Source organism: Talaromyces rugulosus, chromosome VI (genome assembly GCF_013368755.1).
Source record: "Talaromyces rugulosus chromosome VI, complete sequence".
NCBI lineage: Eukaryota > Fungi > Ascomycota > Eurotiomycetes > Eurotiales > Trichocomaceae > Talaromyces > Talaromyces rugulosus.
This window is the reverse complement of record NC_049566.1, coordinates 4,756,865-4,779,790: the sequence shown is the minus strand read 5'-3', so window position 1 is coordinate 4,779,790 and position 22,926 is coordinate 4,756,865. Positions and strand designations below refer to the sequence as shown.

The 22,926-nt window shown below is 44.1% G+C and overlaps 7 protein-coding genes across 7 annotated transcripts; 4 read left to right on the top strand and 3 right to left on the bottom strand.

The window, feature by feature from the left end:
• Positions 1-449: 449 nt before the first annotated feature.
• TRUGW13939_11963 (uncharacterized protein) lies at positions 450-1,391 on the top strand (the record flags this gene model as incomplete). Its single annotated transcript, XM_035495067.1, has 1 exon — positions 450-1,391. The coding sequence occupies one exon, from the start codon at positions 450-452 to the stop codon at positions 1,389-1,391; it is 942 nt and encodes a 313-aa protein (XP_035350960.1).
• Positions 1,392-1,699: 308 nt separating this feature from the next.
• Positions 1,700-3,412, bottom strand: TRUGW13939_11962 (uncharacterized protein; the record flags this gene model as incomplete). The annotated part of the gene is made up of 3 exons (XM_035495066.1): positions 1,700-2,777; positions 2,850-3,091; positions 3,155-3,412. The coding sequence occupies 3 exons, from the start codon at positions 3,410-3,412 to the stop codon at positions 1,700-1,702; spliced, it is 1,578 nt and encodes a 525-aa protein (XP_035350959.1).
• Positions 3,413-4,268: 856 nt separating this feature from the next.
• Positions 4,269-5,758, top strand: TRUGW13939_11961 (uncharacterized protein; the record flags this gene model as incomplete). Its single annotated transcript, XM_035495065.1, has 7 exons — positions 4,269-4,514; positions 4,608-4,682; positions 4,754-4,812; positions 4,883-5,001; positions 5,080-5,180; positions 5,231-5,302; positions 5,387-5,758. The coding sequence occupies 7 exons, from the start codon at positions 4,269-4,271 to the stop codon at positions 5,756-5,758; spliced, it is 1,044 nt and encodes a 347-aa protein (XP_035350958.1).
• Positions 5,759-6,487: 729 nt separating this feature from the next.
• TRUGW13939_11960 (uncharacterized protein) lies at positions 6,488-8,191 on the top strand (the record flags this gene model as incomplete). Its single annotated transcript, XM_035495064.1, has 1 exon — positions 6,488-8,191. One exon carries the CDS (start codon positions 6,488-6,490, stop codon positions 8,189-8,191), a length of 1,704 nt encoding a protein of 567 aa, XP_035350957.1.
• A 221-nt stretch (positions 8,192-8,412) lies between these two features.
• TRUGW13939_11959 (uncharacterized protein) lies at positions 8,413-9,071 on the bottom strand (the record flags this gene model as incomplete). Its single annotated transcript, XM_035495063.1, has 3 exons — positions 8,413-8,626; positions 8,680-8,889; positions 8,944-9,071. The coding sequence occupies 3 exons, from the start codon at positions 9,069-9,071 to the stop codon at positions 8,413-8,415; spliced, it is 552 nt and encodes a 183-aa protein (XP_035350956.1).
• Positions 9,072-12,801: 3,730 nt separating this feature from the next.
• On the top strand, positions 12,802-13,944 carry TRUGW13939_11958 (uncharacterized protein; the record flags this gene model as incomplete). The annotated part of the gene is made up of 1 exon (XM_035495062.1): positions 12,802-13,944. The coding sequence occupies one exon, from the start codon at positions 12,802-12,804 to the stop codon at positions 13,942-13,944; it is 1,143 nt and encodes a 380-aa protein (XP_035350955.1).
• A 4,141-nt stretch (positions 13,945-18,085) lies between these two features.
• TRUGW13939_11957 (uncharacterized protein) lies at positions 18,086-19,516 on the bottom strand (the record flags this gene model as incomplete). Its single annotated transcript, XM_035495061.1, has 5 exons — positions 18,086-18,205; positions 18,274-19,032; positions 19,155-19,214; positions 19,374-19,442; positions 19,493-19,516. The coding sequence occupies 5 exons, from the start codon at positions 19,514-19,516 to the stop codon at positions 18,086-18,088; spliced, it is 1,032 nt and encodes a 343-aa protein (XP_035350954.1).
• Positions 19,517-22,926: the final 3,410 nt, after the last annotated feature.

Below are 22,926 nucleotides of genomic sequence, written 5' to 3'. Positions count from 1 at the left end.
ATGAAGAAGGTAACGGCGTTATTGGGTCTAATGAAACGCTAGCCATAAATTGATACTCAAAATGTTTATATTCCGTTACATGTCAACTGCTAGCGATGATGAGTAAGAAATATGTATTCTGCCCATAGCCTCTACTAAACCTCAAACGAAAGTTCGAAGACCTTGGTTGACTGCCGAGAACAAGCTAAACAATGGTTCAAAAAAAAAAAAATTTCCTACGTCGACATCGGACTACATACATGAATCATGTCCATTTAGCGTCGGAGCGTCAAATTGCGTAATCGAAGCTCCATTTCACAACATTGACAGATAAGATCTCAAAATATATTCGATTCAAACTTTGTGTATATTAAATAAGTGTGCTTGACATCATCACTCTTTCACTGTTCATACTATTAAAAATCACCTACATTTCTAGATATAATTTAATATCAATTATCTTATGTTTCATGGCCCCTACCTGGTACGACCATTTTCTGGATAATGGCTACGCAGTCATTCCCGGCGTTATTAGCCCAACTAAAGCGGCAGAATATCAACAGGCTGCGTTCGACTGGCTAAAGTCTTTTGATAACCCCGAACTGAATCTTTCTGATCCAACAACTTGGACTACACCTAATCTTCCTCACGTTTCTCAGATCAACACGTTCAACCACTACGGCGTTGTCCATGAGCGATTCATGTGGGAGATTCGACTTGAGCAGCGCATTATTGAGAGTTTTGCCCAGCTCTGGAACACGGATGAGCTGCTAGTTTCTTTTGACGCACTCAATATTACGCTCCCTCGTCGCCCTGGGCACGTTCCAAGAGTGAAGTGGCCGCATGTCGACCAATCCCCTTTCCGCCAAGGTTTACAATGCGTTCAGGGTATCGTCAACTTGTCCAAGGCCGGCCCTGAAGATGGAGGGCTCACAGTCTATCCGGGCTCGCATAAGATTGTCGAAGAGTTTTTCGCCCAGCATACGGACCCGACGGAATGGGACCACAAAGACTTTTATTCCTTTACCGCAGACCAAATGACCTGGTTTGAGGAAGCCCAAGGTTATAAGCCTCATAAGATCATTGCTGAAGCTGGAGACTTGATTATTTGGGATTCACGACTCATTCATTATGGAGCAGAGCCCACTGCCAACAGTGACACTATTAGGACAGTCACTTATGTATCATATGCCCCCGTGAAACTTGCCAGTTCCGCAGTCTTGACGAGTAAAAGAGAGGCCTTTGACAAGTGGCTGGCTACTACCCACTGGCCACATGACAACATAGTTCTGAGGTCCAACCTGCCTGTCCTTCCCAGCGGGGTAGTTGACACAAGAAGGAACGAACCCCGAGATAAACCAGACTTGACCGATAAGCTACTGAAGCTTGCAGGTGTCAAACCATACAATTAGTCCTTGAAAAATAGGAAAATAATTTCAAAAATGTTAAATTCAAAATTAGTGACATTGTAAATGCCACGCGAGACGCCCATCGCATCGTCAATATGTGCTTCGAAGATACCAGACCAGACGTCTGGTTTGAAAATTCGACTAATTTCTGAACGAATAAAAATGGCTTTTATATCTCTGTTATAATCAATATATAAGTTCTAAAAATATTTCGTATACATGCAAAATGTCAATGTTTAACCCCAATCATACATGTAATGGGTACATGTACCTGGCAAAGGCAGAGGCAAGAACATATGACCGACTAGATACTAAACAGTTCTTTTCCCCCTGCTCTCAAATGGCAGCAGCAAGCTCGTAAAAATCAAAGCCCCATACAACCCTGCACAAATCCACAATGGCACAACCGTCTCCACGTTAGCATAGCTTCCAACCAATACACCAACGATACCACCAACGCGATTCAGAACCACGCAGAGACCATACCCCGTAGCACGGTGAGCACTTGGCAGGATCTCCGGTGTATATGCATATATAGTGCCATAGTAAATATTAGATGCTGCTGAAATTGCGGCAGACACCCCAACGTTTTGTGCCGGTGTTTTAATTTGCGTGTATCCAAGCTGCAGAGCAGTAGTAATTGCCGCACCGACAGCAAGGGTGCCACGTCGTCCAAACCACCGCCATTCAACAAGCACGCCGGCAATAATCGGTCCTATCAAACCTGCCACTTGGTTGATCGCATAGTTGCGCCATATCGTGTAGTTTGAGCCATCTCCGGTGTCGGCACCACGTGACGCGAGATAATACGGCAAGAACACACCGTATAAAGGCGAGACTGTTCCGATGAGCAACCAGTTGATGATTATCATAACTGTAGAGTAAGCTAGTTTAGGTGTGCTAAATAGGCCAGAGAAATGACTCCTCAAGCGAAGACCGGACCACACAGACTTGTCAGTATGGAGAACGCGCCCCTGCGACTGTAGCTTTTCCAATGTCAGCGAGAAAGGACGTTTGTATTTCTCTGACAAATCTAAGAGCACTGCATATAGCTCCTCGTCCCGATTTTGACTGGTGAGCCATTTTGGTGTTTGGACCATTCGGATGGCAAGCAAGCGGAGTATGCTAAGAACAAGTACCAGGGCGCCACAGGTAAAATGGAGATACCGCCATCCCATGTTATCCGTTCGAGAACACACCACGGCATCACTTGCGCAGCTGAAGTTACTCATAAAAGCCCATGCTAAGAGTCCAGTGATCGTGTACCCAACAGCCCACCACACAGATAAAAAAGTGACAAGCCAGGCATGCGACACGGGGAGGAATTCGAGGAAATTAGTGGCGTCCAGAATGTAGTTTCCTCCCGCTCCAGCCGAATATATGGCAACCCTAATGGCGGTAAAGAACAACAGTCAGCAATGTGTACTTACTTATCAATTGACTTCTGGGTGGACGACGAACATGGCAGCGAAGGATATGTAGTTAGGCATTCCTCCAGCAATCAGGACGAATGCAGCGCATAGAAACAAGCTCGTATTGAACGCGAGTTTCCGTCCAATGACATCTGCTGAGAACCCCCAGACAGCAGCCCCGACAAGAAGTCCAATTTGTGAGGCAAGAGAAATGCCAGCAATGTATCTGCTAGGGTTTCCAAACTCTTGCGTAGCGGCCGGCTGGGCGATAGATTGGCACACGACCAGGAGCTATCACTCTTTTGTCAACAAAATCAGGTACCCAGATTTCAAGTACGGGGGGAGGAAACTCACTGAATCTACCGCGTAGCCAAACCCGTTCAAAAAGAATAACTTCCATTGAAAGGGGGTCATGCCAATCTCATCAAGTGCGGCGTTAACCAGTGCCATCTTTCTGGTGAGCACATCGTCGACTTTCGAAGTATCGATGAGTTCGTTACCCAAATCGATTGAAGTATCAATGTCTGCTGACTGTGATGAGCTAGAGTCGTTGTTGTTTTGATATCCGGCTCCACCAGCTTTGGCCGAAACGACGTCCTGATCGGCAGCCATAGTCCTCTTTTTGTTTTTGGGGTAGGGTTAATCACGGCAGGTTTGAAAATGGTCAGATTGACCTCGTACCATTTTGCTAGACTGGACAGGGCTTGACAGAATTATATAGCCATAAAGCAATTGCTGAATGTACACGGGAATTCAAGTTGTCAACAGGTCACGTCTAGCCTGGGTCAACAACATGGAAGCTCCCCACTTACGCTAAATACGAGGCACCGCATAACGCATCTGCATGTCGCAATGAGGTGACAATAGACATGCGTCTTGTAGTTGGCTGGATATTAATTAACCACCTCCCCTATCGGCTGGACTCACCCTGCATTTGTTCCGTCTTCCTGCGGTTCGCCTGACACTTAGACCCCCACTCAACGACCAAGCGCGATTCACCAGATGTGATACGAATGTCGTGATAACCGTCGAGTTATATACTGCATCGTGCAATTCGTATACACTGTGGGGAGTTTTTAATTTGTCGAAATATTTTAAGTTACAAATAGATAAAGCTACGAGTAGTGTGATTTGCTCGGCCCTCCAGTGACATCTCCATTATATGATTATAAACCACATGTAATGGCACCATGGAGTTGGGACATATCGTCATCCCTGCGATAATACTACCGGCAGTCAATCATCCGTTGAGAAAAACAATGGTTTCGGCACGGAGAACAGACCAGCGCATTGACGTTGGAATAACGTTGAATCGTCAACCGAGCATTATTCGTCGAGACCATCCGGCCATCGATTCACTGATCTGAATATAAAGAGGGGTGTTTTTGCACTTCCTAGAATAGACCCTTCTAAGTGTACCTAATTAAACAGAGTACTCCTACACACCAAGAAAAAATAAACCCACACAATGATTGGAGCTCATACAGGTCTCACGAAGAAAATCTTCGCCTACAAACCTATCGACCAGCCAGTGGAAGAAATCCAGCCGCCCAAGGACCGTGCATTTTTCGCTAACTCGGAAAAAACTTCTCTTCTTTCGGCAGTTACTAAGGTCAAACATTTAACGCCGTACATAGGCACGGAGTTGCAGGGGGTACAGCTGAGTCAATTAAATGAAAAGCAGAAGGACGAACTGGCTTTGTTAGTTGCAGAAGTAAGTTTACCTGTCCTGAATTTGGAGAGTTCCCAGATTTTGAACAGAAACAGAGCTGAGAACTAACGAAATGGTACTATTATCTGATAATAGAGGGGTGTCGTGTTTTTTAGAAACCAAGACCTCACGACCGAAGGACAACACGAATTCACCAAGCATTTCGGCATTGTCAGTGCCTATCTACACCTTTTTTCAATTTTATTACACCATTCACAGTACTAATGAATTTCCTATATTAGCAAGATCGAGATCCAAACCAAGTGGATCCACGTCATGTCACTATTCTAGGACGCGGAGGGTGAGCCAAAAGAAATACCGACGCCCATCACAGTAATGAGAGAAACATATTAATCGTTGAAATGAAACAGCGACATTCGCTCATACGACCACGCAAGTGGCGCGTTCGCCGAGTTCCACTCCGATCACTCCTTCGAAATTAATCCGCCTTCCTATACATTGCTTCGGGTAATCAAAACTCCTGAATATGGTGTGTATTTTGTCCAATTCCATTTTCTCCTTTCTATTTTTCCATCTAAATCTAGGTAATATATATTAACAATTGCAGGTGGTGATACTATCTGGACTAGTCAGACAGCATTGTTCGATAAACTCAGCCCGACTTTTCAAAAAACTTTCGAAGGGCTTCATGCAGTTCACAGCTCGGAGGTCAGTTCCATTAATGAGGCCCTTGCGTATATTTACTAATTAACCGATAGCATATTTTCATAAACACCGTGAACAGTGGCGGAACCTCTTTTCGGTTGCCAGTACGCAGGGAACACCCTCTGGTACGTTCTTTTATGTTCCAGGGATGACATACGAGCATCGAATCGCATTGTCACTACTAACGAGTGGCTGCAAACAATGAACAGGTCCGTACCCACCCTGTAACCAAACAGAAGGCACTTTTCTATAATCCCGCATTTGTAATCAACATCGCCGAACTCAAAGCTTATGAGTCCTTACATACTTTGAATTTCCTTCGTGAACATCTCCATTCAGCGGATGACTTAACTGTCCGTTGGCATTGGGAAGCTGGCAGCGTGGCACTTTGGGATAATCGCGTTGCCATTCACCGTGCAGTGCCCGGTGGTTATAACACCCAAGAAAGAGAAGGCAAGAGGACGGCGGTTTTTGGTGAGAAGCCTGTTTTTGATCCGAACGGTAAAACGTTAAGTGAGTGGCTGGCCGACCACAGCCAGGATGAGGTGCCTGTTATCAAGACTGGGCTGGATGGGTTTTAAACTTTGACTTGCTGATCACTACATGTATATTGCGTGTTTTATTTTAGCATTTTTGGCTTAGTGGTTTATTCCATACATGCAACACTCCCTTCTCTTCATGTCATAGAACATTTATCGCTCAATAAATATAAATCTATTCATCACCAGACATTAGAGTTTGCGTTAGGTCCATTATAAATCAATTGAATGCTCGCTCATCAATCTGGATTCCTACTTCCCATGAACTAGATAGCTCCTGGGGCACTGGGAGTAGATAGTCAATTAGTTCGGCTGCAACGGCGATGACCGGATGTACGGATAAACATGCTAAATCTCCCCTGGCCAGTGTCGTGATTCAAAAACGTTCCAATATCCCGATAAGACGTAAAACAAAACATAACGAAACGACGATATCGACTAGCTAGTCATGAAATAATGTCTACTAGGGTCAATGCGCATCTACTACGTAGTTTAATAGTTGACAAACTAGATAACATGACTAGGTTACCAAAAACCCACTAATGGGTCCATTAAACCGCAATAGTATGCTGACCGAGTCTTCTCGACGATTCCCGAGGACTACAAAAGGTGACTAACATTAATCTTTAAAATCGCGTCATCTAATCTAAATTGCACGCATATGATCCCCTCATGCCTTCAATGTAGGAGATGAAATCATTATCAATTGAGATAACCCGTTATTGAAAGAGCGCAAACCTCAAAGCACAAGAAACGGCGTATTTCCTCAAAATGGTCTCGCCAGACATGCTACCAGACACCGTTCCAGTGATAGTCATTGGAGCCGGTCCCGTCGGTCTCTCCGTTGCTATTGAACTACGAATCCATGGAATCGACGTTCTTGTCGTAGAACGGGAATTTGAAATCGTTGACGGGCACCCCAAGGGACGTGGAAATGATCTTCGCACATTGGAAGCCTACCACCGGTGGGGAGTAAGCGAGGAGCTGCACCGGCTTTCCTGGCAGACGCGCAACCCGGATCAAAAACTGATAATCACGGAATGTATTGTTGACCAGCCATTAGGCGCGTATCCACTTCGGTATGGTCGACATGTCGAAGAATCTCGGAAATATGCCGCGGAGCCGTCTTTGAGTGTTCCTCAGCCCATCTTAATGCGAGTTCTACAAGCACGGGCGATTGAGCTTGGAGCACGGATTTGGCGCGGCTGGGAAGCAACTACAATACAACAGCAAGAAAAAAGCCGTGAATACAACAGGGAACCCCCAATAGCAACAGATCTGAAATGTTTAAAAACAGGGGCCATCCATCGTGTTCAATCCGATTACGTAGTGGGCTGTGATGGACCAAATAGCCTTGTCCGACAAATTGCAGGAATTCCACGGAACGGCGATGGGCCTACGGCTCGAGCTTACAGCTACGTTGTTCGAACCAAAACACACAAGATTGGTGATTTGCTCAAGTCCCCAGCTCATGATTCTTTGGCCTTTCTCATGGTCCTAAATTCCAGAGCCTGCACTATCATTAGTATACCAGATGAGGAGAGCTGGGGGTTCTCTTTCCTGGTCAAAGATGACGCACCCAGTCCTACAGAAAGGCAAATTATTCAAGTCGGACGGGATGTGCTGGGAATTGACGACGCTCATCTCGAAGTACTTAGCTCCTCCTCCTACCGTGTCTTTACCCGTGTTGCGGATTCGTATTCCAAAGGCCGCTTATTCCTAGCAGGCGATTCCGCTCATCTGTGTCCTCCGACGGGTGGACATAATATGAATACTGGTATTGGAGATGCTGTTAATCTTGGGTGGAAGCTTGCTGCAGTTCTAAATGGGTGGGGTGGTGAGAAGCTCTTGTCAAGCTACGATATCGAACGACGGCCGGTGGGAACTTCGGTTTCCAACTGTGCCATGGATAACAGCTACTCAATGGCAAATATTGGGGATATTTTCGCCAAGCTACCTCCACTTGAGAAAGATGCCTCACAAAAAGTACGTTTTGCAAGAGGTAAAATTGCCTATGAGGCTACTTTTCAACAGTGGAATAGTCTGGGAATTACTCTGGGTCAACGATACGACAAGTCGCCATTGATCGTGAAAGATGACTGGGAAGCCCCTCCATACAACACAACAGCGTATTGGCACTATAGTAGCCCTGGTCATCGTGCACCTCATCTGTGGCTTGCTGATGGAACACCATTAATTGATCATTTTGGAAAAGGATTCACACTGCTAGATGTGGAGGCCTCAGAAGTGGAGGTTGCACGATTCCTAGAGGCTGCAGATCGGGTAGGACTCCCTTTTACCCACCTTGCATTACCTGCGAATGTCGCCCGAAGCAAATATCTCGCAACAATCACTATCATTCGGCCTGATCAATATATATCGTGGCAGGGAGACAAAAGTGAGAACTATGGCGCGCTTATTGATAAGATTAGAGGGGGTTTACAGGATGTGAAGAGGTTGAATGCACAGTTATAGACGATGTGTTAGTCGGGCGACATAGTGTTCTATTATTCAAATGGTTATAATTACAAAAGTCATTTAGTAATTGTAGCAGGACAGTAAGTATTCAAACTTTAACATACAACAGCGTATGGTATAAACCCCATGTTAAACAAGAAAACGTGGAAAGATATTAAATAACTGATTATTTCGTTCACCGACCTTTAGAAATACCTCGTATCTGATACTGTGTTAGCTTATTTATATGCGGCGTCTGGCGCAGTCGGCGCTGCTGGATAATTTGGAGGTGGCATTGGTCTTTGCACTTGAACGGGTCCGTCGGTTGGTCGAATAGCTACTTTGACGCCGCAGTTACCGCAGAAATGGTGGTATTCTTGGGCCCATTTGCATAAGTAGGGAACAAAGGCACAGATGACGCCGCAGAAGATGCAGCATAACAGGGCGGCGATACTATATACAAACGTTAGCATTGGTGTTTATAGTCAAGGCCTGGTGGTACTCACGTAGTCTGCGAGGAATTTTCTTCAATGACCCTTGTCATGACCTGATATTGGCAAAAGGGACAGTCAATCAATTTAGGTACCTCATTAAGCTGTTCCAAGGGCGTCACCCGGGGTGCTTCTGGGGCTGGGGCGGTCTTGGCCGGGGCTTCCTCCACTGCAACAATGCTGTCTGTGACATTACAGGGAGAGGCTGTTGCTGTTTTCTCTGGCCTATTAATTCCAACGTCAAATGTATTCCATTTCATCTCTCTTTTGAGTACATACTGTTCTGGATTGTGTTGTTGTGGTGGCGCAGCTGTTATATCTTTGGCTGTATTCTCCGGGCAAGATCCTATGACCGGGGGACTGTAGCTCGGTGGTAATGGTTCCTCGTTTTGGTCTTGTTTTTCCATGATGATGCGGCGATTAGCGTAATAGTGCCTTGCAGAGACGATAAAAATTAAAGAAAACGAATCGTAATCAGTGACAGGCGCATTCTACTTAAATAATGTCGTAAATCGTACAAGGCTGTATCAAGTCATCGCAAGGCTGTAAGACCCCACGTCGCCTGACATATTTAGACAGCCTATCAGCTGGGCGCAGTGTGTTGGCTCTTATTTATTTTCTTCCAAACTGAAATTTCATAGAACTAGCTTATATTCACGCTATTCACCACCACGAATGTGAGGGAAACATGCTGCTTTTTTTCTCGAGTGATTTGGAGTCGCCTAGGCAACTGCCTTTTAATGAAAGGGACGTTTCTCGAACACAACGATTTGATTCGGATATTGTTCTTTTCTTGTCTTTTTTTCCTTCTCTACATAATTTAACGCTACGTGCAGCTGGGGTGTTATAAGATGTCCTCGTCCACCGACCCCTGTCAGCAATGGCAGTGAAGGGTCGAATGATCAATCCACAGCCCACCACCATTCCAGTCAATGAAAGGGTCATTTTTTGTTTCTAATTATACGCCACAGGGCAAAGCCTACATGGTTCAAAACAAATCCACATGTGTTGTTTTAGATAATGGTAGCCTTGTAGCTTACTTCCATGATTTTGCCGCTTCTCTAAATTATTTAAAGACTAGCCACAAGATTCACCAGGTTTATAATTAGATGAACATGGAGCATTATTCGTTTCGTGCCAAGACACAAGAGGAGGTTTGAGATTTGCTTGACTTCGTTCTGCAAATGACACCAATCAATAAAAAATGACGTAGCACACTAGACAAAAAGCTATGACATCATAGGTGGTCTTCGCACAAATGTGTTAAGTACAGGCGCAGTTGAGCCGTTAAAAACTATACGCCCGATCCGGGCCTGTGGAAAAAGTTGCTCACTAACAAAAATCTCACTGTATGGTAGATATTACATGTATTAGTTGGACCCATCTAGCTACGATTCCGCTCTTCTCTACTCGCGGTTCCTGATAGAACCTGATACCGGACTGGAAATGGGAAGTGTCTCAGTGGAATGGGTGGCCTAGTATATCGTAGAGGTGAAGGAATTCAATCTGCCCCCGTGTGGATACACTGGCAGCTTTATTTTCCTCCTTCCAACGTGGCCCGAGTTGTATACATTTCCACACGCATCCATCAATTGAGTTGTCCAGACCTCTCAGAGTCTGGTCTTCTTTGTTACGGAGTAGCGGCCAATATTGAGACTCTTTGCAGGATGGGACAAGCAAAACGAGTAATGAAGCCGGATTAAGATGTTGAGTAGTAAGAACCAGCCAACCGAACGCTCGAAACTTTGTGGCATATTCCTTCGTAACAGCCTCGGCCCAAGTAGCCCCGATGTGTCAAATAATACCTAGATAGATCCAGCGAATACGCCCCGGCTCTCTCCAAGGCCGATCTCGGTTTGGTAAGAAGAGATGATGTTCTCAAAAATACCGACCGCGAAATAAGCAAACGCTCAGTCGATGGAAAACTGCTGCCAGATTTTGGCATTCACTGGGACTATAGAGCTGGGAAATAGAATAAGGATAGAAGAAGCGGATTGCTTTCCGATGGTAATATAATGTACCGATGATGGTCACTAACTGAATATAAATGATGAGGAGGGCTGGTTTCCGGTATCCAATACAGTGCACAATAGGTCCAAAAATAAGAGTGCGAGTTGTCTTCGTTAAATAACTGAATTTAGTAGCCATGCTAGAAAAGCCTACAAAGAGAGGAACGAAGAAACATAACTTTTCCTATCGACCCTCTTTTTCAACACTCGAAACTGTTTACAGGCGGTTCTTGAACTTATCCGATAACATAACTCACAGGTCGTATGGAAGATACCACAGCTGAAGACCCCAAAAACAAAAGCTTATGTACAGTGTACAGTATAGCAGCATACCGTTAGGCTCTAAAACGATACAGCATGTATCAATGATATATAAAGACACAAGAAAATAATATTAAATGTTGGTTTGTTATTGTTGTTTCGTACACTATTAGTAGATCCATGTACAGTACTAGCAAAAAAGTGTCGGCCACCTGACGCTTCCGCGCGCACCGCCCAAAAAATCACCAATAATAATTCTTGATTATTAGACGCATTTTTGGTCAAAATTCAATAGTATTGCATATAATAATAATAAATTGACCCTACTTTATTATATATAAAAATTGGAATCTTAGTACTTCGTATACCACCCTTTTGCCAGAAGAACAGCGTTAACCCTTGAATCCATAGACCGAATCAACCTCTCAAAATAATCCTGCCCCAGGGTCTCCCAGGTTTTCTCAATTAATTTACTAAATCGATTTTTTACTTCTTCATTGACCCCCTTTATAGTTGCAATCTCAGGATCTAATTTATAAAGAAGTTCTTTGAGCTTGGCCCAGGCATGTTCAATTAGATTCAAATTGTTACGGGCTAGGTCCCGTCTTACTGGCCTTATGTAGGTCCAGGAATTGAGTAGATTCGAACGTGAGAAAGAGAAGGAAAAGGTTTGTAGGGGTTCATATTGTCGAATATCAATATAGATGAGTATAGGTCCCAGAGATGTCCTAGCGAATCTAGTATAGCATTAGAGGGTTTTTTTATAGTGAACCAGGTGCAGACTAGATGTGGTTATTCTATAAGAGTGAAGCCTGAGTATCTTAGAGACTAAGACCCTAACATTACTTCCCTCCTTTAGTAAGGGCGTTGTGGTGTTGGAGCCAGTGGTTGAGTGCTTTAGTGTCTTCTATGGACTAGGCAGATTCCTATATAGGTCGCATATATCTAGTCCAATAGATAAGGTATTATTTTATATATCCGCAGCCTTGATATATAGTCTATTTATTAAATATGCTATTAATTAGATACTCTTTATTGTCTTCTACTAGATACGCTGGTGGCTGGTAATTATATTAGATCTATAAAGGGAGCGGACGTGTGTCTATAGAGTAGAGAAATGTTATATAAAAAACATTATAAATAGTTCTAAGGATATCAAGTTAGTATGTATAGGATCCCACTTTCTTTAATATAGTATATTTCGTATATTAGGTGTCTAGCTTCTTTAAAGATTATTTAGTCTGAATATTTTTAAGGTTTAACTATACCTTTTATCCTATTTTATACTCTAAAGAAGTCTTTTAGTGATAATTCACACTATTTTCCATTTATTGCTATATTAAGATAAGCTTAGTCTATGCTATATCAAAGACCTATTATAGCTTAATAACTATATTATTTATATATTCAGCAGTAGATTTTTGCTGCTTAGATATAGAAATAGCTTTATCTAACTAGAGTGGTTTGACGTTATATCCATAGATTAAGAAGAAAGGTGTGAAGTGCCAGGCTCGGGGATGCCGATCCGGCTTACAAAGGCCTGCATATCCTCCGCGGGTTGAGTTGATACATCACAAAGGATGCATCTACCCCTCATGCTCGGTGAATATAACCCTGTTAGGAAGTAGGATCTCATCTAGATCAGGCTTATAAGCTTGAGACCCCATCCCCCAGGATGAAGGGGCTCAAGCGGTTTATTCTATATCAATATAACCCATCTCTATTTACTTTATATACTGCCTCGACTCCTAGTAGGAACCCCCTCGGAGCCCAGTAGGTTCCAACTCCCTCATATATAAGTCTTTCAGACACCACCCACTTTACATTATAAACCGCTTCCACGAGGATCCGAATCGACTCCGAGACGATGGTGACTACACGAGGCATGACTTCTCCAACACCGGATGAACCGGGAACTGTTCCAGTTCCTAACCCGGGATTTGTGCACGAGGAGGAAGAGGCTCAGGACCATACCAGTACTGAACCGGCGCAGGATGCGACTTCCGAAGATTTACCTCCACAAGCTGTTCCACAAATCAATATGACCATGGATATGCTGCAGACCCTCATACAAGGGCTCAGAACCACCGGACTGTCGCACGCGATCATCAGCGAACGTCGTGACACCAAGGTTCCAGACCCTAAGCGCTTCGCTTCCAAATCCATCAAGGAATTCGAGGAATGGATCGAGGACGTAGAAAACAACATCTCAAGTCGTCCCCGATCCTACCCCGACGAAGCAAGTAAGGTCCAATATGCTGCCGCTTGGCTTGATGGAGATCACCGCATCCAATGGAGAGAGAAGAAAAGTTCGATTGACTTGCAATCTTTTACCTTTGACGATTTCCGAACCTGGTTGGAGGACCAGATCGAGTCCCCCCAGAACCGAGGAATCAACAGCGCTATGGCTTTATTAAGCTTAACACAGTCAAATGGGCAAGACCCTGAGGCTTTTTATTCCAAATTCTCGATTCTCTACGAGAAAGCGAGAGAAGGAAGTGGCGGGCCTCCACCGGCCGAAGACCTCTTCAAATATCGAATCTTCCTGGCAAAGCTGTTGCCAAAGATCCGTTCGGATATCACGAGAATGGGTACGCTCCCAGCGAAGCTTCCGGACCTAATTACTACCGCTCAACGATTGTATCAAATCGAGAAGCAAGAGCGGAGATTGGAAAGGAAAGCCGAAAATGAGAATAACAATCGCTCCGGAGGCCAAAGTCCGACTCGGAACCAAGAAGGTTCCGACTCGAAGCCGACTCGAAAGCGAAAATATAGATCAGATCACAACGACCGAGAGAAATCTCAGAAGAAGCAGAAATCCTTCTCAAAGAACAAGGACAAGTCGACAGTGACCTGCTATCGTTGTAATCGTACTGGCCATTATGCCACCGAGTGCAAAGCTACCAAAACCGCTGAAGGGAATCCAATTTCACCCCCGAAGCTAAATGCTACCCATACAAAAAAGGAAAAGGAGACTGAGAAACAGTCTGACAAAGAGCAAACCCAATGAGGACTGCCCGTGGTTGCCAGTTTGAGGAAGGAGGAAGACTCGAAGAACTTCGCTATGCCAATTCACATAAGATTGAACCTTCCCGAAGCAAGATCCGAGGTGACCGCCATGCTCGACACTGGAGCAGACGAGAATTTTATATCATATAGGTTCCTACTCGAAGCCGGCTGGGAGCCGACTCGGAACCTAGAGCAACCTGTCAAATTCGTTGACGGGCAGGTCACTACTTGCTTCGCTATCCTCAACCTCGACACCACGGTTACCGACACAAAGGGGAGAGAAAAGACCTATCCCCTACGGTTCTATGTAATCAACATGACCGGATTTGAAGCCATCCTAGGGAAGACCTGGCTTTGGGACGAAGATCCCATGATCCTTACCTGGCGCGGGCAAAAGTGGCAATTTCGAAAAAGTAAAGAATTGCCCACCAAGATTAAAATTGAGACGCCTCGACGCTTTGGACTGCTGGCAAGAACAGCGACCACGTTCTTCCTATCTGCAGAAGCAGTCGAACCAGAAGAAGGAAAACTTCCGGACACTTATAACGAGTACACCGATGTATTCTCAGAAAAGGAGGCGGCAACCCTGCCTCCTGAGAATGTCAATCATGAGATTATGTTGCAACCAGGTGCAAAGGGCCCTCCTTATGGACCCCTTTACCCATGCTCGGCGAAAGAACTGGAACACCTGCGCACATACCTAGAAGAGATGCAGCAGAAGGGTTGGATCCGAGAATCAACAAGCCCAGCCGGTGCACCTATTTTATTTGCAAAGAAAGCAGACGGCTCTTTACGCGTCTGCGTGGATTACCGCGGTCTCAATGAGATTACAGTCAAAAACCGATATCCCCTACCAAGGATAGACGAGATGCTGGACCGATTGACGGGATCCAAACGCTTTACCAAGATTGATCTCCGGGATGCATATCACCGGATAAGAATCAAGCGCGGAGACGAGTGGAAAACGGCTTTCCGAACTCGGTATGGGCACTATGAGTATTTAGTCATGCCATTTGGGTTGACTAATGCCCCCGCGACCTTTCAATCTTATATTCATGATGCCTTGAAAGGCCTTATTGATGACTTTGTAATCGTTTATCTTGACGATATCCTGATTTATTCACAATCAGAAGAAGAACATGTGAAGCACGTTAAACAGGTTCTGCAGAGGCTCAGAGACCACCGGCTATATGCAAAAGCTTCAAAGTGCAGTTTCCATCAGCAGAGGGTAAAATTCCTAGGCTATGTCATTGACGAGCAAGGAACCTCGATGGACACCGAACGAACTGAAGTTATTCGGAACTGGCCTGAACCAAAGTCTGCAAAGGAGATCCAAGTTTTCCTGGGCTTTACTGGGTTCTTTAGAAAATTTATAAGAAGCTTTTCAACCATAACAGCACCGCTGTCCGAGATGCTTAAAGGAGATCCCAAAATGGGGACTTGTGGGTTCAAACTGACTCCGGAAGCAAAGAAGGCTTTTGAAGAGCTTCGTGACGCTTTCAAAAGTCCTCCGGTGGTAAGACACTTTGACCCAGAGAAGAGAATCAAGATTATTACGGATGCCTCGAAGGTTGGAAGAGGAGCCATACTTCTGCAACCAGGCTCCGATTCGGATCCTATTAGGACCCGGGTCGGCTCCGACTCGGAACCGACTAGAAACCGAGTATACTGGCATCCAGTTGCTTTCTTAAGCCAAAAGCACAGCGAGACAGAACGTCGTTGGCTGGTGCATGACCAGGAATTGGGAGCAATTGTATTTGCTTTCCAGAAATGGCGTCACTACCTTGAAGGTAGCAAGCACCCCATCAGGGTGCAGACAGACCATAATAATTTAACTTACTTCTTCACTGCGAAGAAGTTGAATGCAAAGCAGGCCAGATGGGCTCAGCTTTTAGCGGCTTATGATTTCGAGATTGAATATAAGCCTGGGGTAAAGAACCCTTCAGACGCTCCATCCCGACGCCCGGACTTTTTTGAAGACGGGGAGGGAGAAGAAGATGTCGGATTATTACCGACTTTGCAACACAAATTGAAATTGAACGCATTGGAGTCCGGCATAAGGCTGGCAAGCTTGATATCTCTAGAGGATAGTCCCAGTAGGGCAAGCTTATCCCGAGGGGAGAGCCCCAGTACGGATTTGCGTATAGACGGTCAGGTTTCCGGAGCCTGCCGTTGCCAGAGAAGACTTGCACTTGGAGCAATGCAAGCCGAGGACGTTTTCGGCTCTTTGACGCCGTCAACTGCGGACCTAGTACGGAAGCTGCAGGAAGGGGACGCCTTTTCTCAGCGGAAGATGGTTCCGGCGGACGGGATTTCCAAATCCAAATTAACGGACTCGCCTAGGAACCGAGTCGAAGACGACTCGAAGGCAACTAGGAACCTACCTAGGAACCGAGTCGGAAACGACTCGAAGGCAACTAGGAACCGAGTCGGGGACTCGAAGGCGGCTTGGAGTACTAAGAACGGTCTCCTACATTACCACGAGAGGGTATATGTGCCAGAGGATATGGCTCTGCGGAGTGAACTCATGAAGTTGCATCATGACCACCCATATGCAGGTCATTTCGGCGTCGCAAGAACTCTTGACTTAATAAGTCGAAAGTATTATTGGCCCAGGATGGACCAAGACATAGACGAGTACGTTCGTACTTGTGAGATATGTCAGCTTGCAAAGGTGCGAAGGCACCGACCTTATGGTCAATTGCAATCATTACCGGTCCCATCAGGACCGAGTAAAAGCTTGTCTATGGACTTCGTCACAGACCTGCCTCCGAGCAGACTTCAGAAAGAAGTTTATGACTCTATATTGGTCGTTGTCGACCGCTTCACTAAGCTGGGCACCTATATTCCTTGTAAGAAGAGTATTAATGCTGAAGAACTTGCAGATATAATAACCGAGAGAGTTTTCAACATCTACGGCTACCCGGATAGCATCGTTACTGACCGAGGATCGCTTTTCACTAGCGGATTCTGGTCCGAACTGATGTATCAGTTCGGAATCAAGCGACGATTGAGCACTGCTTTTCACCCACAGACGGACGGCCAGACGGAGAGATTGAACCAGGTTATGGAACACTATCTGCGCTGCTATACGAACCAGCGACAGGATGACTGGGCGCAGCATTTGTCAGCAGCTCAGTTCGCTTATAATAACTCGAAACATGCAAGCACTAGGACGACCCCACTTAGGGGCCTAGTCGGCTTCGACCCGAAGCCTCCCTTTGATAACCATGTTGAACCTTCCACGGTTCAATCGACGCAAGAGCGCGTCGAGAAATTAAAAGAAATCAGGGAGCAGGTGAAGCTTCATCTTGAAGAAGCAACCCAGGTGCAAGCCACCTATTACAATAAACGTCACCAACTAAAAGAGTACGCTGTGGGTGACCGGGTGCTGTTATCCATGAAAAACCTCAAATCCTTTAGGCCAAACAAGAAGCTTGACTTCCCATATGAAGGAAGCTTTGAGGTTATCGAAAGGATAGGAAAGCAAGCTTACCGGCTCCGGCTACCGGCGAATTGGCGTCGAATTCACCCTGTTTTCCATGTCTCCTTATTAGAACCGTATTATCCACGGAGAGGAGAAGAAAGTGAACGGGAACCACAAGCGATTATTGTGGATGACGAAGAAGAATGGGAAATCGAAGCCATCGTCAACCATCGCACCTACCGCGGACGAACCAAGTACTTGGTAAAATGGCTTGGATATCCTTCTTATGAGAACAAATGGTTGGATAAAGAAGACCTCGGCAATGCAAAGGAACTCCTTGAGGAATATCACCAGTCGGCAGCCTATAAGGCAAAAAGAAGATAGACCCTTTTCCTAAGAACAGGTTTTTTGGTCTTCATCACTTTGGGGCCTCCTACCCGAAGCCGACTAGGAGCCACAAAGGCTCCGATTCGGAGCCGACTCGGAACCGTCCTAGTATATAAATATGACCTCCTCACCCTCCATTACACTCCTTGGCACCACCAACAAGGATTACTACTTGGCCATGAGAGGGAGCTGGTTGTGCTCCGGAATCACTCTTCCTGTTTTTCCCACCGGGTTTCAGGTTTAACGAGGATTCTACGAGGAAATTGCACGACAAGAAAAAAGATTTCATTATTCAAAAAACAAAAGAAAACCAACCACCAAGACTAAACTATTGTCCCGAAGGACCACCCCACGCAGGGGGACTCCACAAAACACCGCCATGGCGGCGGGCGGCAGGGGAAGCAGGAGCAGCAGGGGCAGCGGCAGGCGCAATGCCAAAATATTCATTCTATTACCATCAGTACTAGACTAGGCAAAAGCCCCATTGAAAGCAACGTCAAAAGGGATTACACTTACTTGCCGATTCAAGATTTGAAGAATCTGGCCCATGGTGCCTTCAATCCGGTCAAGGCGGGCTTCCAATGCTGCGACTCGGTCCGACTCGGACGGCCCCAGCGAGCGAATCCGCGATTGGGAGGGCGACGAGGATGGCTCCCTACGGAGCGTCCCCTCGACAACCCGAACCCAATCGGCGGCTGCCCGGATGGCCTCTGGAGACACGCCCAAGCGGAACATTGCTTGCACAATGCGGAATGAGGCCAACTGCGAGTCTGGTATAGAATCGCATTTTACTCCCAAACAGGAACAGCGACAACACTTTTCCGTTGGCAGACGCCGCACGCAGAAATTCTGGTGGCGGCCCACCAGTTTTGCACAACGCAAACAGGGGTGGCTCTGCCAAAGTACTAAGCGTTCATCCGCCACAGGGACGGCACCAAAGTACGCAGGAGGGACCCTCGCCAATCGAGCTGACTCCTGACTAGTCAACCGATGTAGACCGCGTGCTCCGAGCGCACACAAAGGAGCCCCAGATTGAGGGTCATAGTATCCCGAAAAGTCTGGCTGGTCGCCAGACAGAAGGACATCAGGGATACCCGGGGCAGAAGCCACCGGCACAGGCGTCTCAGAGGCGGCCTGTGTATGACGAGGAGTCTCATCGGCATCCTCCACCATGTTTTCAGCCAAGGGAGCCGAAGTGGCATCCCCGGCAGGGCCAGACTCAAGGCGGTCGGCCATGTCGGCATCGGGCTCAAGGGACGACAAGTCCGAATCTTCCTAAAAATTGGATATACCTATTAGTATCTACTACATATACTATCCGCCTAGGCTCCGAGACGGAGCCTACTAGGAGGGGGAAACCAAGGTCGATTTGAGAAAGCCTATATCGAACTACTTACAACAGCGAGGAGTGCGTCAAGCTCCTCGGTGGTGACGGCAGGGGGAGTAAAAACATTCTCCTATTATTCAAACCTGTTAGCCAATGATCTAATAACTGCTGGATGACTATTACGAGAAGTCCCAGAGACAACTGCGGTAACTCGGGATACCAAAGCACTATGCCATTCCACTAGGAACCGACTCGAAGCCGACTAGGAGCCTCTCAAGGAAGCACTTACCAGAGCAGGGCGGCGAGCACCGCGGCCACGACGAGTAGAGCCCGAGGGCCCACGACGGGTTGGGGTTTTCTACAAGAACGTCAGGATAGGTCAACATGCACCTGAACTGGGAGACGAACGGGCTTGGGGGCGCGGGGGGCCATTGCTGGCAGAGGCAGAAGCAGAACAGGACGAAGAAAAAAGCTTGATTCTAAGAACTACCATGATTTAAGATTAGCAAAATGTCCGTGATAGCTTACAACTCGAAACCAATCGACAGGGGAATCAACAAGGGGCACATACCAAGGTGTTGCTGCGCGTGGATAAGGAACATCCCATGTTTATTTTTGGAGTTCCCATATGTCAACACACGCGTGGGTGGACCCACCCACTGCTGCACCAAACCGCCTTCCGAATCAGGAAACCATGATGCCCTTTGTTTTGATTGGCCGGCTGCCGCAGCAACCACCGCGTCAGACATGAGGTTATTCCCAACCTACGGATACAAGGTCTCGAGGACGATCCCTTCCAGGAGGGATGGATTGTGAAGTGCCAGGCTCGGGGATGCCGATCCGGCTTACAAAGGCCTGCATATCCTCCGCGGGTTGAGTTGATACATCACAAAGGATGCATCTACCCCTCATGCTCGGTGAATATAACCCTGTTAGGAAGTAGGATCTCATCTAGATCAGGCTTATAAGCTTGAGACCCCATCCCCCAGGATGAAGGGGCTCAAGCGGTTTATTCTATATCAATATAACCCATCTCTATTTACTTTATATACTGCCTCGACTCCTAGTAGGAACCCCCTCGGAGCCCAGTAGGTTCCAACTCCCTCATATATAAGTCTTTCAGACACCACCCACTTTACAAAAGGGCTGATACTAATTACAGTAGTGTTGCGCCTATTTATTATAAATTACGCAATTGTGGTTAGTAGGCTCTAGTTAATTTAAAAATAGATACAGAAATTCCACAGGTATTCTTCCACTACAGAATTAGCACATTCTATCTGTCCATCAGTTTAGAGATAATATATAGTTAACAATCATTTCATGATCTTTAGATATTCACACACACCTTTCTAAAGATCATTAATAAATTGCATGCCCTAATCTGATATAATGCTGCTAGGCAGTCTATGTTCACATATGAATCGGTTAACGAACTTTAATATCACTGTCTCAGTATCTATATGTTTATATAGTACTAATATAATCCCTTTTCCTAGTTGGTCAATGATTACCATAAGATTTGTATTTCTATCAGATATTAAAAGTTTCTCTATAAAATCCATATTAATATCTCACTATATTCGCAAAGGAATAGAGAGCGGTTTTAATAATTCTTATTGGTATTGTCTCTATACAGTGTTCGCACCATATTTGTCACAGTTATTCACAAATCTTTAGATATCCTTAGATAGGTTTAGCCAATATAGTTGTCAGGCTATAATGGCATAGGTTATGTTTCAGCCTAGATATCTAGTGAGATAGGAGTTATACATATCTTGTATAATATAAGTACAGAGTAGTTTATTATTTAGTATCTATTGTTAGTTTTAAAATAGTAATTAGTCTACTGCATTGATTATATATTTGAATACCATGGTATGAAGTTGTAGATCTTAAGGAAACTATAGAAACTTCTAGTATACAGCCTCTTTGATTCATTTATAATTTTTATCTTTGGCTTTGACTAGTCACTACTATTCTCCAATTAATATTAAGTACTCTATATAGATAGTGTAGATATAGGATTCAGATACAGTGTTCAATAAGCAACCCTAGGGAGGTTGTTCTGGATAGTCTCTCTATACCTTATTAAGATTAATAAAACACTTATTTTGGTATACTAGATGTTTATCATTAATCCTATTAGATATATCTTACAAGCATCGTGATAGTGCATCAGATCTGGTAGCTAATCACTCTAGCCAGTATTAAAGCTTATAATTAAAGCATAAGAGTATACCAGCCTATCTTATTTATTTTTTATTCAATTATCAGAGCTGTATAAAGTATTTAAAATTCTAGTAGTTGGTTAGAATAATAAACTCTTTAATATTAATTAGTTTAGATTCCTATTACTTTAGATATACTATTATTGCCAATAGCTTTTTATTATAGATCTTATAATTATACTCTACAGGCGTGCACTTTCAGAAGAAGTAGGCGCAGGTTCATAGAAGTCCTTTGTTATCATATTATAATAATATCCCCCCTATGATATATCCCAAAGAGTTGGCTTCCATAATTATATCCTACTCGGAGTTAAATTACACTAGTATTGGATCATTTATAAACATTTGCTTTAGTTATTTGAAGGCTTTATTAGCGGCCTTAGTCTAAATAAAGATAGTTCTCTTTTTAATCAGTTCTGTCAGTAGACAGATTATATTAAAATACCTTTAGATAAACTGTTAATAGAAATTTGCAAATCTTAAGAATAATTATATATCTTTTATACATATTAAGGCTTTCTATTCTAAAATGGTAAAGACTTTTATAGGGTTTATTTAGATCTCTTTTCCAGCTTCTAATATAAATCTAAGGTATTTTATTGTCTGTACCTTAAACTTACATTTATTAATATCTAGCTGTAGTCCTGTAGTACGCAGGCGTTCTAATATCTTTATTATCTATTTCTAATAGTATGCGCGGCTATCTTCTATAAAGATAAGCATATCATTTAGATAGGTAGATATAAAGTTATCTAGAAACTTGTAAAGGATCTAATTGATATATTATTAAAATATGCTTAGCATATTGATAAGGCTGAAAGGTATTACTAACTATTTATAGAATCTAAACCTGGTTTAGAAAGCTGTTTTTTACTTATCTCTTTTAGCGATATGTATCTTATAAAAAACTGCTATAATGTTAAGCTTTATAAATTATTAAGCTTTAGATATTTGTTATAAGGTCTTATGTATTAATAATAGTAGATATTAATCCCTTTTTATTATAGTGTTAAGCATCTAATAATTGATATAGAAGTGTAGTTCTCTTCTAGGTTTCTTTATAAATAATACTGGTGCTGCAGTAGGCGAGTTGCTTATATGTATAAAATCCTTTGACAGTAAATCATAGAGAGTTTTCTATAAAACTAGCAGTTCTTCCTATAATATGTTATAGAGAGGGCTTTATAATATCTTTAGCTTATACCTCTTTGCGTTAGCATTAATTAATTTAATCTAATAATTAATATTTAGATATGATAGTAGTAGCTTATTAATTTTTTTTAGATTAAATAGTTCTAGAAACTTGTAGTAATACTTAGATAGCTTGTTTCCTGGGTCTGTCTATGGTTTTGGGGTCAGAGCTTTCTTAATATCCTGTATAGAGACTGTAAATATATCAACCTTTTTTTTTCTATTTCGTATCCTTTTTAAAGTGTTCACTGTAGCTGTACTAATCTATTAGAAGATGTACTCAGATTATAATAGGTTCTTTTTATTAATAGATATTCTATTTCTGAATTCTAGTTAGCTTTTAATAGCGTTAATTCTTACATGTTGATATTCTATCTATAGGAGACCTAATATTATATTATATTCACACTTTAGAACTAT